The sequence below is a fragment of the Haematobia irritans genome, chromosome 5, assembly GCF_050003625.1.
Source record: "Haematobia irritans isolate KBUSLIRL chromosome 5, ASM5000362v1, whole genome shotgun sequence".
Lineage (NCBI taxonomy): Eukaryota > Metazoa > Arthropoda > Insecta > Diptera > Muscidae > Haematobia > Haematobia irritans.
Window position 1 is genome coordinate 46865499 of NC_134401.1, and position 20287 is coordinate 46885785.

Genomic DNA, 20287 nt, shown 5'->3' on the forward strand with positions numbered 1-20287 from the left:
TTTCAAACATTTTTGGAAATGTCCATTATTTTATCTAACCTTTATACCCGGTAAACTTATAAAATTTTTATATTGCAAAAACTGCTTAAAATAAAGGATTCTTAAATATCACCTCCAAAGGACCTTTATTGTGAATCCAGAAACAATCTCCAGGAGATTGATTAAAAGCTATGGCTTATATTAGGGGTAATTGAAATTCAAATGGATGCCATTGTCCTGATAATTGACACATATATATTTGGGGTCAGGAGTTTTTTTATGTATCCTTGTATATGCTATTGGTGTAGCTGGTATAGCCTTTTTCAGATTCGTGAGAAGAGACTTTATATACTTTTTCTTACATTTAATTAATTTTAGTGGTCTTGTCCAAATGTTGCACAGTGCTTTGTCGTCCTCCACATATTATAAAGCTCGAGTCATACTCTCAAAAAATTCAACAAAAAATATTTTTTTTATTAAATAGTTTTTGTTTACTTTTTCTCTCTTTAAATTTATGCTGTTTTCCTTTGAGATTTGAATAACAAAAAATGTAATTTTTAAAACAATGCAAAATGAAATTACTATGGAATGGGTATTTATATCACTATTTGTCTTGAAAATCGATCAAATCAAAATATTTTTCTCTTAGACTTAAGACACAAACTGAATGCTTGTGAGGTTAAGTTTGTGTCTTAAGTCTTTTGTTTTGACCTACCAAAAATCATTTATTAATGTTCAATTTGAAAAAATGTAGCGCGAGATGAATATTATTCGTATGGAATTTGACAAATTACTAAATTGAAATTTCCCACAAGTATGAAAGCACATTTTAAAATTCAAATCAAAATGCAAATGTATTTGTTACCTTTCTTGTCAAATTTTCACAAAAATTATAGGGCGTGTAATTTTATGGCCAACTTTTAGAGGGTTTTTTTCATTTCACTGAGCAATGATCAACATAGACCTGTAGAATTTCTAAATTAACAATTAGGGCTATAAGTAGACAAATCTCTTCATTATAACTAAGTTTGCTGTATGAGTGTTCATGGTGTCTTCTTTTTCTGGCCTTATGACTCCAGGTGGCTTATTTGCAGGTAGTTGAAGTAATCGAGACGAAAGTGTCTTTTCCAAAAACTGAAAAACGAATGCCATAAATGCCAAATAAGCAAAACAAAATAAAGGAAAATATCCATGTAATTGGTGTAAGATTTTAGGTACCTGCTTTCCACCCTCTAACGGCCTATTTAAGTCTGTCCATATTTTTTGCAGTATCCTTAAAATAGTCGTAGTTCAGATTTTGTAGAGTAAGGTTTAGGCTCGAAGAAGAGAAGGGAGGATAGCAAGGATTACTTTCAGTTTTAGTAAAATCTTACGAGATTTTAAAATATAATGGAAATTCCTATACAAGTCGCAGTTCGGATATGTTCCAAGCGATTGCAAGAAGAAGAAGAAGAAAAACTAGAGGAAGGAATAGAAAATATAGAGTGTAGCAATGGAAATTTACAGGATCTACGAAATGATAGTGGAGACAGAGAGGCCAAGAAGGATAGGAAATATTGTGTGAGATCTATACCCTTCACGGGAGGTCTTCCAGGTTTGCCACCCCCCGGTTGTATAGATCCACCGGATGTTGTCCAAGTGGGTCCTCATTCATTTCCTGTTACTCATGCCCTACCGGTGGATTGTTCCCAGGGTCAAATCTACTATCAAACGGTTATACCTTTAATGAGCCTCTTCATGGAGGGATTCGATGCCTCTGTTGTGGCCTATGGACAAAAGAGCTGTGGTAAAACTTATACCTTATATGGTAATGGTTTCAACGATCCCTCTGAGGAAGATAATCAAGGCTTGGTTGCCCGTTGTGTTGCCGAGATATTCCAGCATATTAATAAACATCCCGAAAGAACATACGTGGTGAATATAACCTGGACAGAGATATGTAGAGAAATTATACGTGACGTCTTTGGGGTTGGCAGTGTACAGTGTATGACCAAAAAGGATGCCTTCCATTGGCTACAAGTGGGTTACAAGCTATTGAATAGTACCAAAAAGCAAATGGGTCATTCTTTGTTTAGTATCACTTTGGAGCAGAGATGGATAACCAAAGAGGGATTAATACAACATCGCCTGTCCACGGCTAGTTTCACAGATTTGGGAGCCACCGAAAGAATTTGCATGCAGAATGCCCTCGGTCAGCCTTCATATTTGCCAAAGGATTTGGGTTTACAGTCATTGGAATGTGTGGTTAGCACACTCATTGATCCAGCTCTAATGGTGCAAGGCTACGAAAATGTTCCCTATCATCATACCATGTTAACCACCATGCTAAAGGATTCTTTTGGTGGAAGAGCCCAAACCTTGGTTATAGTGTGTGTATCACCGTGGGAAGAGGATCTAAATGAGACAGTGGCCAATATGCAATTTGCTTTTAAGGTTCAATGTGTCCATAATTTTGTGGTCATTAATTCATTTACTGATGACAATACTTTGGCCACCGAAGAAGAGGAAGAGGACGTGGGTTCCGAGAGAATGGATGAAGACGAGGAAGAAATGAAGATGGAGCCTGAATCGGAGACTTTGAAAAAGCAAGATCAATTTGCTTTACAGTTTTCTGCCCATCAATGGTCCAAATTAGTAGCTAATGCTGAAGATTTACTTTCCAAGTGAGTATTAGATGAACTATATTCTTGATTGTTCTAAATTCCTTACATATATTTTAGACTCATATCCTCTAGTGGCATAGGAGAGGAGGAAAAACTTAAAATAGAATCGTGGTTAATACAAAAACAAGAATGTGATGATTGCTTAAATACCAGTGATTCGACACAAGATGAAAACTCAGTGGGTGTCATGCAAGATGGGCAAGAGCCCACAGAGGATAGTGATCCCGATGTTAGCGATCCGGAAACTTCCCTTCCTCGGAATTCTGAAAATGGTTCTGATTTGGAAATGCAAGAAACTACATTGCAAGAAAAATTTGAGAAACTTTGGCAAGATTTTGAAAAGAAAACAGATGAAGTCATCCAAAAAGCATACCAAGATTTTATGACAAGCCATCCCAAAGCCATAACGCAGTCCCAGGAGAGTTCACATGGTCCCTGTGAAAAATCTACGGATGAAAGGAAACCATCATTGGGTCCCAATCGTGGTCGTCGATGTTCTATACAACCGGGATCTGCATTGTCCAGTGTTGAAATGGCCATGTTACAGCAATTGGCTACAAGAGAGCAATTCGATAAGAAAGAATATCCCATAAATCTGCAACAAGAACAGGACTTTTTGAATCCAAAGGATGAAGAGAGAGGCGAAAAGAATTCAGCTTTGCAAGGTGTAAAGAAGAAGCTACGCAAACTAAATGCCACCATTGAAGGAAGGCTTAAGCAAATCAAAGAAATACAAGAAACCATTCAAGTTAAGGAAAACATTATAGCCGAGTTGATCAAGAACAGTGAGACCCGATCTACGGCAAAACAAAAATTTCAAAAAAAGAAAGCCAAAATTCAAGCCGAATACGAGCGTTCCAAAAAGACTCTGGACAAAGCTTTGGCTCAGAGAAAAGACAAACATGAAGTGAAACATTTGAAGGGCAATGTTGCCCAATTGGAGCAGAGATTAAATGATATTACCTCCATAAAACACATTGCCGGTGATAGTGAGCAAAAGATTAAGAAGCTACAACAATCCTTGACAGAATCCAAAACTCTATTGGAGAATCTACAAAAGAAAGTTGAAAAGGAGACCATTAAAAAGGAATCTTTGGAAAATGAAATTAAAACCATAGATGCTAAAGAGGATATGACCGCCAAAGCCCAAATACACAATCAACGTTTGCCCAATGAAACAGCTCAGGAGACCTCATGCAAATCTGATGAAATTCAAACGCGTATTAATCACCTAGATCATGTCCTCAATGAGAAGAAAAACAATCTTCAAGCCCATGGTAGTGAAGACAACGAGGGTTTGCGCCATGAAATACGCAATCTACGAAAAACTCGTGATCATTTGTTGGATCAAAGATGCTCTTTGGATCGTAAATTTAAACTTGAGAAAAGTCTTAGCCTCAAGGAAGAACGAAAGCTACTGGAATGCGATGAGGCCATAGAGGCCATTGATGCAGCTATTGAGTTTAAAAATGAGATGATATGTGGTCATAAATCCATAGATACCAGTGAACGTTTACAACGGGAAAAGGGAGAGCAAATGCTAATGGCCCGCCTCAACAAACTCAACAATGAGGAGATGCGTACTCTGCTGTATAAATATTTTACCAAAGTTATCGATCTAAAAGATTCATCGAGAAAATTAGAGATACAACTTCAACAACTAGAAAGGGAAAAAGATGCTTGGGAATGGAACGAACGAGTCCTTTCTAATGCCGTACGGCAAGCCTATTTAGAAGGGGAAAGAAAGGCAGTCCTACTCCAAAGACAGCATGAAATGAAATTGAATCTAATGCTAAGACATTTAGCCGAGGAATCTTCTACCAGTTCGGCTTCATTCTCAGATCAATCACAATCCTCTATATCGAGCTTCTATAAACCCAACCAATTGGCTTTGGTACCCACAACAATGTCTATGAGTAGTTCCTGTTATTCTGATTCCGATTATGAATGGCCGCATCAGCTTAGGGAAAGGACAGTGAATCCACCAAAACTCTATGAGAAAAATATGCTAATAGAACCAAATCGTCCATTGAAGAGCTATGGTCCTCCTCCGTTGGAAAATATTAAAGGGAAAACTTTGAAAATAGCTCCGAATATTTTGAACGCAGCTTATATGGAACAAAATTTCAAATCGAAATTCTCGAAACCTTCGAAGACCAATGATATGGAACTATGTCAGTTACACACTCAGCCCTTGGTTAAATATAGTAAATCTGATGATAAAATCAAAGAAAAAGAAACAAAAAATAAACTCTTTGCCAAATTTCAAGTGCTGACTCGTTATGCAAGTAGTCCAAAGCAGGATGACTCGCTAACATCGTCTTCGAATTCAAGCAGCAAGTCCAAAGATAAAGATTCATCAACCTTAACGCAAGATGATGTTCAAAAATGCTCCAATGGTAAATCGCAGAAAACCAAAGTTACACGTCAAAAGAACAAATTAATAATACAGGATAAGTCCAGGAGTCAATGAGGTAAGGCACAGAAAAAAATATTTTGTTTTGATTTTAGCACGAAATTAGTTCATCCAATTTTTAATAGAAATCAGAAAGATTTTTTTAATCGAATAAGTAAACTTGTTTAATTTAGTTTATGTTAAATGAAATTAAATTGATATAAAATAAACAAGTTGCCTTAATCATTTTAAATGATTAAAACAATTTAAATTAATTTGTTTTTAATGGTTTAATCTATTTAATTTGATTGAATTTAGTTCAGTTTAAATCAAAATTAAATTAAAACAAATTAAACTAATTTAAATTAAATTGAATTTGAATTAAGCTAAAAGTACAAACAAAATATATTACTTTAAAATAATTGAACTTTAATTTATTTTCACATAATTTAACTTATAATTGAACTTTAATTTAATTTATGTTCACATAATTTAACTTATTTTAGTTTAGTTTAATTCAATTCAATTTAATTTAAAGTGATTTTTTAATTTAATTTGTAAATAAATTAGACAAATAAATGAAATTAAATTATATCAACTTAACACGTTAAATTTAAACCAATTAAGTTAAATTTAATTTTTTTTAATTATTTTATGTTAAAATATATATGCACTTCTTTTCAGATCAGAGAGAGAGAGAGAGAGAGAGAAGAGACTTCTTGGATTCAAACAACGGTTTATATGAATGCTCTAAACTGGATTTAAATAAAATCTTAATTGTATATTTTGTTAATAATGAATTAATTTATAAATGATTCTATCTTAAAGATTTAAAATCTAAAAGACAAGAAGAATTGATGTATTTTTTAATATATACAAATTTAGTCAATACTTAGAAAACAAAATGAAAATAAAAGCAATTTTTATTTAGATTTAGAAAAATAAACTAATGCTAAAAAAATGGAAATACAACTCATTTTATCGATCAGGTCAACGTTAGGTGAGTACAAACATACACCCAAAGAAATTTGTTAGTAGACACAGCAGAAAAGTCGGCTAAAACTGCAAAAAATCTGAAAAAAACGTTCGTTTGCTGAAAAAAAAATACGAATTTTTCGCTACACAATGAAATTCAAAAATATAATAGCGAGCGCAGGCATGCTCAGTGTTGCCAGTATTTTCCAGTCTCTTGTCGATTTTATAATGGATAATTTTCTGCTGCAGAATAGATAAATTTGTATCAAGCTGCCGCCGCCGGCAAAAACTTGGCTTGATAATGAGTTTCCGGACTCTGCCCCATGGAAGTCAACAATATTGGTTGGTATGCAAAATTCAAGCGTGGTGAAATGAGCACGGAGGACGTTGAACGCAGTGGACGCCCGAAAGAGGTGGTTATCGACGAAAACATCAAAAAATTCCACAAAATGATTTTGAAAGACCGTAAAATGAAGTTGATCGAGATAGCAGAGGCTTTAAAGATATCAAATGAACGTGTTGGTCATATCATTCATCAATATTTTGATATGCGGAAGCTCTGTGCCGCGCGAGCACACATTTGACCAAAAACAACAACGTGTTGATGATTCTGAGCGGTGTTTGCAGCTGTTAACTCGTAATACACCCGAGTTTTTCCGTCGATATGTGACAATGGATGAAACATGGCTCCATCACTACACTCCTGAGTCCAATCGACAGTCGACTGAGTGGACAGCGAACGGTGAACCGTCTCCGAATCGTGGAAAGACTCAAAAGTCCGCTGGCAATGTAATGGCCCCTGTTTTTTGGGATGCGCATGGAATAATTTTTATCGATTATCTTGAGAAGGGAAAAACCATCAACAGTGACCATTATATGGAGTTATTGGAGCGTTTGAAGGTCGAAATTACGGCAAAACGGCCCCATATGAAGAAGAAAAAAGTGTTGTTCCACCAAGACAACGCACCCTGACACAAGTCATTGAGAACGATAGCAAAAATTCATGAATTGGGCTTCGAATTGCTTCCCCACCCACCGTATTCTCCAGATATGGCCCCCAGCGACTTTTACTTGTTCTCAGACCTCAGGGAAAAAATTTGGCTGCAATGAAGAAGTGATCACCGAAACTGAAGCCTACTTTGAGGCAAAACCGAAAGAGTACTACCAACATGGTATCAAAAAATTGGAAGGTTGTTATAATCGCTGTATCGCTCTTAAAGGGAACTATGTTGAATAATAAAAACGAATTTTGACAAAAAATGTGTTTTTCTTTGTTGGACCGGGGACTTCTCAGTCAACCTTTTAAATAGGGTCCTAAAAACAGTATTGTTAACTTATACGAGCGAAATAACATGCCTGCTTATTTTTCGGTGCAAATTTAGTACTAAATTATAAGATTTATATCTTGTTGTACTGAAAATCCAAATGAAATGAAATTCAGAGTTGCATCAAAATGTGTTAAAAGAGCTCAAAAGAAATATTTCGGAATTTTTTGGCGCAAATGTTAAAATAATCATTTTTTCACGGTTACTTTTCTTTAACAATTCATTTTAAATAAAATAATCTTTTTAAATTGTTGCTTTAAACCATCAAGCTATAAAAAAAATTGGAAAAAAATTTTAATTTTATTCTGCTTTTACAGATTTATTTTCGATTTTAGCGACTAAACTCGCACTTAATACCCACCTTAAAGGCCGGTACTATATTCGGTTTTCGAGTTGAAACCGAATAAACAAATATATTCCTGTTAAATCTTGATAAAATCTCGATGAAGAAAAAAGTGCTCATCAATGGAGTTAACTTGTCTGCTTTACATTATGCGCTTTATGCGCTTTACAGATTATCAGTTATTCCGGACGGAATGTCGGTGTTCGTAAAGAATCTTACAGTGTGTCGGATCGATACGACTTGTCGGCGATGACTAAATAATCGGTAAATGTGTTATCGATCCCATAAACATGCAGCAGTATCGATTATGCCTTCGGACTTAACTGATATTGTGTACAATATATGGGATATGTTCGAAACGAGCACTGTCGTCCGGAATAACTGATAGTCTGTAAAGCGCATTACAGACTATTAGTTATTCCTGACGGAATGTCGGTGTTTGTAAAGAATCTTAAGCGGACCTTAGACGCTACGACAGAGGTTCGCCTAATTGTTTTGTGTTCGTTCAAGTTTTACCCTCACACTGCACGAACAATTATGATAACAACATGAAGAAATAAGAAGAAGCATAAACACAAACAATGAAGATGGACGAAATGTTAGGTGTAAAGCCATTTTTTTTTTAGTAAAAATGGAAGAAACAATTAAAATTTCAAGCCGAATTAGCGATCCCTCATTAATTTCATTCCAGAAATGCTTGTTTTAATTATGAAAATAAATTTGTTTTTGCTAATGTTTGGCGAACATCCCCTTACACGTGAAGATTTCTGCCTCCCAACCGGAAAAAATCAAAGTTGTTTTGATTTTATGCCAACACGTCCACGCAACACGCAACATGGCTTTATACTACCGGATTTGTCGCCGCAACGTGTTGTGTCGCAGGGTTTATCCGACCGTATAAGGTGCCCTTTACAATGTGTCGGATCGATATGACTTGTCGGCGATGACTAAATAATCGGTAAATGTGTTATCGATCCCATAAACATGCAGCAGTATCGATTATGCCTTCGGACTTAACTTATAATGTGCACAATATATGGGATATGTTCGACACGAGCACTGTCGTCCGTAAAGGCCGGTACTATGTTCATTCTTGCGAAAAATTTTTATGGAAACCATTATTTCGCACATAGAAAGCGGCGTTTTTTAGGTAGCTTGGAGCGCTATTTTACAGGGAGCGATATTGGATTAAGTTGGTGGTTGTTGCTTGTTTTTACAAAATAACATTTTATTTTTCCTTGGGCAATTGATCTGCTATTCCTTTGATCCTTTGTATAGTTTCGGAACAAAAATATGGTCCGTGTTTGATTTATAAACCCGCACAAATAGTTTTTAATAAATAAATTATTTCTTAATTCACATTGCAAATGGCGCCGTGCTATAAACGTCAGTTTTTCAACACGAAAAAACAAAGTATCACAAATGGAAAAAATTTCGCAAATTTTTCGCATTTTTTGGTTTTGTATGGAGTTTCAACGCGAAAACCGAACAGAGTACCGGCCTTAATAACTGAAGCGCATTAAGCTATTTTAATAAAGTAACCCTGAAATTTAATTTTAACGCGAAAGGTAACTCCGGCCTTATGCTTAGTACTGAGTTCGTTTCTGCGAAAACCGAATATCTTCATCTATCACCGTAATGCTTAGTACTAAGTTAGTTTCTGCGAAAAACGAATATCTTCATATATCTCCGTAAATAGGGTCTCAATCCCAGGAATGTTAACTTATTTATGCGAAATAATATGCCTGCCTATTTTTTCGTGCGAAAAATCCAGGGTTGTATAATTATGTGCCTGAAAATGCTCAAAACAAAGATTTCGCATTTATTCCGCTCTAACGTTTTTTATATGGAGTATAACAGTTTTTCGTGCGAAAACGTGATCTTAGTACTAGGCTTAACTAGGGTCTCAAACCCAGGGATGTTATCTTATTTATGCCAAATAATATGCCTGCCTATTTTTTCGTGCGAAAAATCCAGGGTCGTATAAATATTTGTTGGAAAATGCTCAACGTTTTTTTTTATATGTAGTATAACAGTTTTTCGTGAGAAAACGTGATTTTAGTACTATGCTTTAAGGAGTATAACAGTTTTTCGTGCGAAACGTGATCCAAGTACTAGCCTTATGCCGTCAATCCACGGACGCTTTCATTCTGTGGTTGCAGGTTTATTTCTCAGACATGTTATTTTGATTGATCGCGATTGCAGTTATCGCAGACAAGAACCAATATGTGCGATGTCAACTATCTCCGGCAACTCGTTCATATCGATGACAATAGTACTTCATCATTCTTATGATCATATGTTTCTTCTCTCTTGTTTTCATTTATATTGTGCGCGTCTTTCAGTGTCAATTTATATATTATATTTTTTATTGAAAAGAATTACTTTTTGTTTGTTTTTTATTTCGATATATTTTTCAATGTACTTATTGAATCGAAATAATCGTATCACGATTTATAATTGTCAAAATGGTTTTTAGATCCATTCCTGAGGACTATTATTGATTATGCAATTAATAAAATGGGGGGCGGGCAAGCAATTTAAGACTATTAACGAACAAGTGGTTGGTGTAAGTACAATAAAAGTACGTAAGCATTTGTTATTCCCTAAACCATTATGTGGTCATTATAGCCGAAATCAAAATATGTTCGCCGACCAGAGTCAATCTTGTCCACCTGTTTATTGATTTGAAAATCTACTCTTCATGAAATTTGGTATAGGAAAGTTATTTGTTGAGCATAAAAAATAACGCTATTGAATTTAGAAAGGTTTCTCTCCACTTAGTAATACAAATAACATTTCTGAAAGATTTAAAACTTTCCAAACTCTCTCTCATCATGTGCCAAATGTCAAGAAAGCCATTGCAGGGAATAGCTAATTTAATAAATAGTAAGAAGTTGTCGAATTGATTATACCCCCTGTTCTGGTTTACTGTTTCGCAAAATGCAAAATTTTCTTCCCTCTATATAATAATAAAGAATTATAATTTGAAATTTTAAGTCTCTATTCTGATGGACAAGGAAACGGGGATGTATCTATTTTGATTTGTGACATAGTTTTTCTCATGGACAAGGCATAAGTACCCACCAAAAAAGGTATGGCCAAAAATCTAAGTGTTCTCTTTTAGTACCGAGCTAGTGCAAAATCGGAAAAGAAGCAATGAATATAACATGAGTTAGTCATGTCATATACAGAGAAAAATATTGACTTAATATGAAAGATGACATTGAAAAAAAAAAAACACACACACACACAATAAATTCACAAGGAAAGAAAATTTAGGTTAATTTTAGAAAATGTCAACTAAACTCTATTACAAACGGCAATATCACACCGATCGCATATAAAAAAGGATATATTTTTCGACAAATTAAAAAGAAAACAATTATAAGACATTCATAGTTTCATTCATAGACATTAATAGTTTGAAGGAAAAAATTGGAGTTCAAACTTGCAAATATGTTTTTAGCGGCACACAAAATTCAAGACGGGACCATTTGTGGTAAATTTTACCACATTTTTTGTTTTAATTTTTAAAATTTTAAGAAACTTGTCTAACATGTGCGAAACACAAATTTAAATTTATGCTTTATTTGTGTATAATTTGTTTGCATTTTTAGAACATTTAACTAAAGTACACCAACTATTATTTAAAGTCAAAGAAACTTTTTCAAAACATAATCGCATGAACTAACATAGAGTTAAATTAGATTTACTGCTCTGCAGGGTTCACCTTTTTTCGAACCTAAATTTAAGGACATATTATTTACATAATACTAAGGCCAAATTTCTTAAAAATACATTTTAATTAAAAAAGAGTTCACAATCTTTGATATACAAATTTTTTCCAATTAATAACACTAGCTTACACTGAAAATCTACACTTGATGAGAGGTGACTTTTATCATGTATTTTGATCTGCTGAATTCGAAAATTAAGTTTACAATTTTTTTTTTTTTATGGAACAGTTTTTGAGATACCCCGTTATTTTTAGTTTTTCGGCCTTTTTTCACTAAACAAATCATATCTCAAGTTAGAAATGTCCGATTATATCGTTTGAATGCAAGGTATTGAGATCACAAACAGACTTGTCATCATCTCAATGAATGCGAGTTAAGTGGTTCAAAATATATCGTTAAAAATAGAGCAAATTTTCAGAAACAAAAATCGAGTTTTACAATGACTCTTTGCCGTCAGAAAAGTATAAACTATTGAAACAAAAATTATTTCTTTTCATGTTCGTAAAGATGGTACTTTAACGTAAGAAATAAGACCAACTAGAAGAAAATCGACCGAAAAATGACAAAGTTATAAGTAATTGAGTGAATAAATCCGATGCCAAATCATACAAATATGAGCCACTCACCCACACAAAAATTCCACTCGGCCACGCAAGAACGCATTGTTGTATGGGTGAGTGGCTTATCTTAATCGGGCTGCCACTTTAACCTAACCTTTATGGGTGAGTGGCTCATATTTGTATGATTTGGCATTGGATTTATTCACTCAATTATAACTTTGTCATTTTTCGGTCGATTTTCTTATGTTGAATAAATTTTCTTGAATTTGTCGAAAAATATTTACTTATTTTTGTGAAATTTAGTTAAAATTTTTTAAAATTAATTTTTTTTTTTTTTTTTTAATTTATTTATTTGTGTCATTTTAGTACAACAAGACATAAAATCTTATAAATGACTGTACTAAGAAAAAGAAAAAATACATGATTGTGCAACAAGTAAACAATAATCAATTAAAATTTTAAAGTTTATAAAATATAAATAAATATGTAAGTTTTATAATTGTACGCTTTTTTAGAAAACTGAAACATTTTTGTGTCTTTGTAATATTAGAATCTTTGAACTACGAATATAATTTGTAGAGCTCATTTTTAAATGCATTAGCATTGCTTAGTATTTGTATGTAATTTGGAAGAGAGTTCCAAAGACGTGTCGTAAAGATGAAAAATTGCCGTTCAGAGGAGAGTTTCTTAAACCGTGGTAATGTTATTGTTTGGTCTATAAATGCAGCCCAGTAGAATATTGTCAGTATTTTGGAGAGAGAGCTCGGCAAAAAGGAATTCAATAGGGGACACTTGATCAGATCGTGACATAACAGTACATTTAATTCCATTTTTCACATAAACTGCGACTCCACCACCGTTAGAACTACGATCAGCACGAAGAAGTTTATAGCCGGGAAGAGAATATATGTTGTCGCAGATGCAGGGCTGGAACCAGGTCTCCGATACACATATTATGTCCACTCCAGAATCATAGAAAATGTAACGAAACTCATCCATTTTATTATTGAGACTTTGTGCATTTATGTGCGCAATATGTAATCCATTGTTTTGTTTAATCATTATTTTGAGCATGCAATTAAGACAGTCTTTGGAACCAAATCCATTATTGTTGCTCAACATGGTCAATTAACATAAGCAATGCTAGCGAAGTTTTAACATTTTTTAGTAGAAAGACACGTGTTTGAACTAATAAGTATTGAATACATTTTAGAAAAATAGAAAAAACAATAAGAATTACGTAAGGAATAATATAACAATTTAAATATAAAATATTAAGGATACTAAAGAAGGAACATATTATTCGCAGTAGTGACTCATTGAATCCAGGATTATTCATTGTTATTCGTTGAGTAATTGTCCATGTAAGATGCGCTTGGTGTTTCAGTATTTTCACGAAAAAATGGTGATAGCTGGTCGATGTTCTCAATTAAAACAGGAGGATCAGTTCTTTTTTGTTTTACATAGATAAGACCACGAAAAGAGTACGCCGATTCTACGCATTTGCGTTTTTTTCAATTTTAGGGCATACTGTAAAATTTTATAGTTTTTGGCAGTCAAATTCTCATTAATATGAATAATGTTTTGAGAATCAAAACCAATATGGCTTAAACGGAGAGGCGTTTTGTTATTTCTTTTGAAAAAAGCAATAGATTTCAGAATATTATTTTTTTCATAGGGTGACGATAAATTTACTAGTACCGTTGTATCTAGATTGTTCATGCGACTTTTAAGTCTGTATATTGATCGTACGGTAGGAACGTTCATATTTAAGCAGTAGCATATGTTCTGAAAAATCGCATTTAAGTTTTCACCATTATAGAAAGGAACACAATTTATTTTTTTTTTTCAAAAATTAACTAAAATTTTCTTTCCTGGTTAGTTCACTGTTTTTTTTTTGAGTGAATATAGGTAATTAATTATTTTGAGGATTTCCGATCTTTGGTTTGAACAGTTTTTAAAATAAGAAAATATGTTTACATTGAAATATCTATTATTTAATTTGAGTTTTTAAACTGACATCTATTTGGGTTGCGTAACTAGCTTTCTTAATATTTACATTGCAAAAAATGATAATGTAGTGTTGATAAATGAGGTCCATATCCTTATTTTATTTTTTGTTTGCTACATACATAACTTTCTAAAAAATTGCTTTACTTTAAAGAACCCAAATATTTCAAAGTTCAATTGAAACATTAATAATGATTCCAGCCATTATGCGGGCATTTTTGCAGCAAATACACCTTGTTGTAAAGTTTTTTCTCATATTCATAAAGGTTATCGTAAACTTTAAATCTACTATAACCATACAAATTTGTTAGATAAACTGTCAGTAAATTATTGGGAATATTAGTATTGGACTCGTTTATCCTTTTTATGTTATTATAATATTCTAAAGTTATTACGATATTACTAAATTAAAATAGTAGAATAGGTGAATTGCTTTGTGCACTGAAAAAATATTGTCGTGAGGCCAAAGATTTCATCTCCTTAAAATACGAACGCGAAGTTTGGTTATAATAGCATTTGTGAATTTCTCTTATATAAACTGTTTTCCTTGTCCAAAAGCCGATAAAGTCGTTTTGTCCTTATAGTTAAGTGACTCAACTTAAAAATGGGTATCTTTTCATGAAAGAAGGTTAGGGTCAATTCTAAAAAAATCTAAAATTAATGAAATAGTCTTTAAATGTGAGGAGTTTTTGTATCTTCACCACAAACCAAAGTTGGTAGAATTCTCCCAAATTAGTAATCTTTTTTGTTAAATCTCTATAAAAATAAAATTTTGGAAAAAGTTTCTATAAACAAATTTTTGTGATTAAGTTTTCTATAGAAATAAAATTTTGACAAAAAATTCTATAGAAATAAAATTTTGAGAAAAAATTCCACAGAAATAAAATTTTGAGAAAATTTTTTATAGAAATAATATTTTGAAAAAAATTTCTATAGAAAAACAATTTTGACAAAATGTTCTATAGAAATAAAATGTTGACAAAATTTTCTACAGGAATAAAGTATACCACACATTGTTAAAGATCAAGCCTTGTCGGCTTCTAATTTCCTCCTCTAGAGCCACCAAAATGTAAAAATTATTACAAATTGTGTTGAGTGAAAATGTTCTACATTGTGGCCCTACGTCCCTACAAGACGCTAAATATTAGAAAAACCCTACATATAGGGAATTTCCCCTACTTCTAGCAACACTGGCTGTGTTTATATTGCGCCTACGGAGCTAGTATGCCACTAATATTGATCTCATTATTAAAAAAGAGAAAATCGTTAAATTAGTGTGGGTAATAAATACAAATTTGTAAAAATCGAGCAATATTCTTATGTAAGAGCTACAAGTACGTATAAGTACGATCGGCTAGTACATCAAAATTTGAAATTTGAGTAACATTGGTTAATAAATAAGATTACTATGGCCAAATTTGGGAAAATCGAGCGATGCATATATATGGAAGCTATATCTAAATCTGAACCAATTTGCATAATATTTTGCGGGTTTGATTAATACCACAAAAGGTTACCTTATGTAAGATTTGAGTAAGATCAGTTACGAAATGAGGCCTGTATGGCCAAACATTAGGTTATAAGGGCGAATTTTTCAAAATCGGGCGATACATATATGGGAGCTATGTATATCTAAATTTGAACCGATTTCGATGAAATTTTGCACATATAGTTAGTACTATAGAGGACTGGATCTAGCCAAATTTTAGTAAGATCGGTTAATAAATAAGGGTTCTATGGCCAAATTTGGGAAAATCGGGCTATACATATATATGGGAGCTATATCTAAATCTGAACCGATTTCGACGATTTTTTGCACATATAGTTAGTGCTATAGAAGGCTACATTTAGCCAAATGTGGATAAGATCGGTTGATAAATAAGGGTCTTACGGCCAAATTTAGAAAAATCGGGCGGTACATATATATGGGAGCTATAGCTAAATCTGAACCGATTTCGATGAATTTTTTCACATATAGTTAGTGCTATAGAAGATTATATTTAGCCAACTTTGAGTAAGATCGGTTTATAAATAAAGGTTTTGTGGCCAAATTTGGGAAAATCGGGCGATACATATATATGAGAGCTATATCTAAATCTGAACCGATTTGGATAAAATTTTGCAGACTTGAAGGGCGATAGAAAAGATTACCTTTTGGCAAATTTGGTGACGATCCGTTTGAAAAAACGCGCAACGTGACCCCATTTGTCGAAATCGGGCGATACATATATATGGGAGCTATATCTAAATTTGATCCAATTTCTTCCAAATTCAATAGCGTTCGTCCTTGTACCCAAAAAACTCCCTGTACCAAATTTCATCAAAATCGGTTAATAATTGCGACCGGAATCCTGTGAACAACAAATACATGGACAGACGGACGGACACCAAGCGCTAGATCGACTCAGGAGGTGATTCTGCATTTTTGGCCGATCAAACTTATACCCTCACCACTATGTGGTTTAGGGTATAATAACAAAGCATTTTTTTACCAAATCCAAAGCATGCTTAGATTATTAAATATTTTGAAATAACAAGTAAATAAAATAGAGGTGTTGGGAAGGTAGTTCCCACAAAACGAAGGACTTCCAGTAAAACAGAGCTAATATGACTTAGATATTGTTACAGTCTCACAGAAGTGGAATTAAAATGAAAATAATATGCATTTTAAGTGAAATAAAGCCTTTAAGTTTGTTAAATTTCAAAATCAAAAATTTGACTTTTGATACAAAAAAAATTTAGCTTTTTTTCTAGCTATTATTTTTTTAGCATTTTTTTGCTTTTGTAGCTATTTTTTTGGCAAACCTAGCGGTTTTTGGTGAAACAATTCTGGCAACGCTGCTCGGTATCCATACCAATGGAAAGTTAAAGATTTTGTATTAGAGAAAACTTTTTTTGAGTGTATGAACTGAAAATTTCTAACCCATATTTTATCCAAAATGCAATGTCGGTCAAGAAATTTATCGACACACTTAGTAAACATTTTTATGAAATTTATGAAATATTGTAACGATGGCTGGTTTTGGTGGACCAATTTTGTGTGATTTGTAGAGTATGGATGCTGAAACAACATGGGTTTCGGTTTATATGGGTCCTATACCTAAATGTGGCATGATATGGTCTATTTGCAATTGCAGCCGACACAGAAAACATATGACCAACATACACACAAAGAAATTTTTAATTGAGCCAATCGCGAAATGTCTTCAATCACGAAAATGATAGTATCAATCACCGTTTTAATTGACCATAAAAAACACTTGATTAAAAAATTAATTGATTTCATTAGCAAATTTCAAGTAATTTTTTAATTGATTTAATTTAATTGAAGTTGATTGCAAAACTCAACTAATTTTTTAATTAAAAACGTAAATATTTTCAATTAGATTCTTAACGAACTAGTGTTTTAGTTTGAAAAATTGATAGTTTGAACTAAACTTTTAAGTAAAAATTTAAACAATTTTCATCACTTGTTTAACTTACCATTTTCATGAAGTCCGTTCGTGCTACGTAGGCTAACGAACTTTAAAACCGTGATATATACATATCTGTCATTTTGCGTATATATTCCATATGCCAGTTAGAAACTTAACTGCTGAAAATTTTTCAGTTAAAGTTAACCAGAGAAAATATATTTCTATTTTTCTTTCTGTTAACTGGCAGGTAAAGCCTAACGGAGCTACATGAAAATGACCGTTAGTCTTCGGAGTTTGATTAAAAAGTTAATTATAACAACTAATTTTTTAATTAAAAATTTTAAAATGTTCATTCATTGACTTAATTAACTTAATGTTTCTCTCTTGATTAAAAATTAATTGAAAAATTGAATCGAAATATTTTGGTGATTTTTTCTGTGTATATTCAATTAAAAAATTGAAGTAGGTTAGGTTAGGTGGCAGCCCGATGTATCAGGTTCATTTAGACTATTCAGTCCATTGTGATACCACATTGGTGAACTTCTCTCTTATCACTGCCCGATTCCATGTTAAGCTCAATGACAAGGGAGCCGAGTCCGAATGGCGTTCCATATTGCAGTGAAACCACTTAGAGAAGCTTTGAAACTCTCAGAAATATCACCAGCATTACTGCGGTGGGATAATCCACCGCTTAAAAACTTTTTGGTGTTCGGTCGAAGCGGGAATCGAACCCACTACCTTGTGTATGCAAGGCGGGCATACTAACCATTGCGCCACGGTGGCTCCCCAAAAAAATTTAAGTAAGATGAAAACGTAATCAATTAAAAAACAAGTAAGGAAAGTCTAAAGTCGGGCGGGGCCGACTATATTATACCCTGCACCACTTTGTAGATCTACATTTTCGATACCATATCACATCGGTCAAATGTGTTGGGTGTTATATATAAAGGTTCGTCCCAAATACATACATTTAAATATCACTCGATTTGGACAGAATTTGATAGACTTTTACAAAATCTATAGACTGAAAATTTAAGTTGGCTAATGCACTAGGGTGGAACACAATTTTAGTAAAAAAATATGTGAAACATTTAAATCTGAAGCAATTTTATTTATTGCAAAAGTTTATTTATGATTTATCGCTCGATATATACGTATTAGAAGTTTAGGAAAATTAGAGTCATTTTTACAACTTTTCGATTAAGCAGTGGCGATTTAACAAGGAAAATGTTGGTATTTTGACCATTTTTGTCGAAATCAGAAAAACATATATATGGGAGCTATATCTAAATCTGAACCGAGTTCAATCAAATTTGGCACACATGACTATATTACTAATTGTACTCCTACTGCAAAATTTCAACCAAATTGGGCCAAAACTCTGGCTTCTGGGGCCATAAGTCCATATCGGGCGAAAAATATATATGGTAGCTATATCTAAATCTGAACTGATTTCAATCAAATTTGGCACATATGACTATACTACCAATTGTACTCTTTGTGCAAAATTCCAAGCTAATCGGGATAAAACTCTGGCTTCTGGGTCCATATAAGTGCATATCGGGCGAAAGATATATATGGGAGCTATATCTAAATCTGAATCGATTTCAACCAAATTTGGCACGCATAGCTACAATGCTAAATCTACTCCCTGTGCAAAATTTCAACCAAATTGGTCCAAAACTCTGGCTTTTAGGACCATATTAGTCCATATCGGGCGAAAGATATATATGGGAGCTATATTTAAATCTGAACCGATTTCAATCAAATTTTGCACACTTGACTATACGACTAAGTGTTATGTTTGTACAAAATTTCAAACAATCGGTATAAAATAGAGGTGTGCACGTGACACGAAATTGTCGTGACTAACGAAAATTTTCGTGATTCGTGCGTGAGTCGTGAGTCACGCTCATGACAACAGCGTGAGTGTGCGTGAGCGTGATTGACAAACCTAAATGTCGTGCGTGAGCGTGAGTCACGAAAATAATATCTTCGTGAGTGTGCGTGAGTAACGAATTACACTCACGAAAATATTCCTGCTCACCAACATAAAACGCTTAAGAGTTAAATTCAATTACAATTTTAGTGACACCTGGGATGTTAAGAGTTTAATAACACTCTCGATTTTAATAATGCTCATGTTTTCAGACACTTCGGTAAGGTAAATTAATCATAAAATTATTCGTGAGTCACGATATTTTTCGTGAGTCACGTTATTTATCGGTAGTCACGACGTTTTCGTGCGTGAGTGTGCGTGAGCGTGAGTCCTACCAAAAAATATCGTGCGTAAGTGTGCGTGAGTGTGCGTGAGTATGATTTTTCAGTCGTGAGTGTGCGTGAGCGTGAGTAAACTATTACTCACGTGCACACCTCTAGTATAAAACTCTGGCTGCTGGGTCCATATTAGTGTATATCGGGCGAAAGATATATATGGGAGCTATATCTAAATCTGAACCGATTTCTTCCAAAATCAATAGAGCTCTATTCTGACCCAAATTAGGAACATGTGCCCTATTTGACGGCGATTGGACTTAAATTGCGACCTACACTTTGATCACAAAAATGTGTTCACAGACAGACGGACGGACGGACAGACGGACATGGTTATATCGACTCAGGGACCCACCCTGAGCATTATTGCCAAAGACACCATGTGTCTATCTCGTCTTCTTCTGGGTATTACAAACATATGCACTAGCTAACTTCCACAGTGTGGCGCAGGGTATAATTAACTGATAATTGAAAATTTTAATCAAATTGATTCAAAAATAATTGAAAGTTGTTACGTTTTTATACCCTGCGCCACACTGTGGAACAGGGTATTATAAGTTAGTGCATATGTTTGTAACACCCAGAAGGAGACGAGATAGACATAATG

The 20287-nt window shown here is 33.6% G+C and overlaps 2 protein-coding genes across 2 annotated transcripts in view; both read left to right on the forward strand.

Moving 5' to 3' along the window:
* The first annotated feature begins 1068 nt into the window (after positions 1 to 1068).
* On the forward strand, positions 1069 to 5907 carry LOC142241415 (kinesin-like protein costa). Its single transcript, XM_075313180.1, has 3 exons — positions 1069 to 2642; positions 2700 to 5116; positions 5722 to 5907. Exons 1-2 carry the CDS (start codon positions 1369 to 1371, stop codon positions 5113 to 5115), a joined length of 3690 nt encoding a protein of 1229 aa, XP_075169295.1. The 5' UTR covers positions 1069 to 1368; the 3' UTR covers position 5116; positions 5722 to 5907.
* Positions 5908 to 10024: 4117 nt separating this feature from the next.
* LOC142241066 (cell adhesion molecule Dscam1-like) overlaps positions 10025 to 20287 on the forward strand; it is a 209545-nt gene continuing 199282 nt past the window's right edge. The window contains exon 1 of the mRNA XM_075312805.1: positions 10025 to 10249. The gene's annotated coding sequence lies outside the window, so the exon portion shown is untranslated. The remainder of the gene's footprint in view (positions 10250 to 20287) is intronic.

Bases quoted from the DNA above. Each gene is read 5' to 3' on its own strand.
- LOC142241415 (XM_075313180.1), top strand. From the start codon at position 1,369: ATGGAAATTCCTATACAAGTCGCAGTTCGGATATGTTCCAAGCGATTG. The intron at 2,643-2,699 runs GTGAGTATTAGA...CATATATTTTAG, and splicing joins GCTGAAGATTTACTTTCCAA to ACTCATATCCTCTAGTGGCA.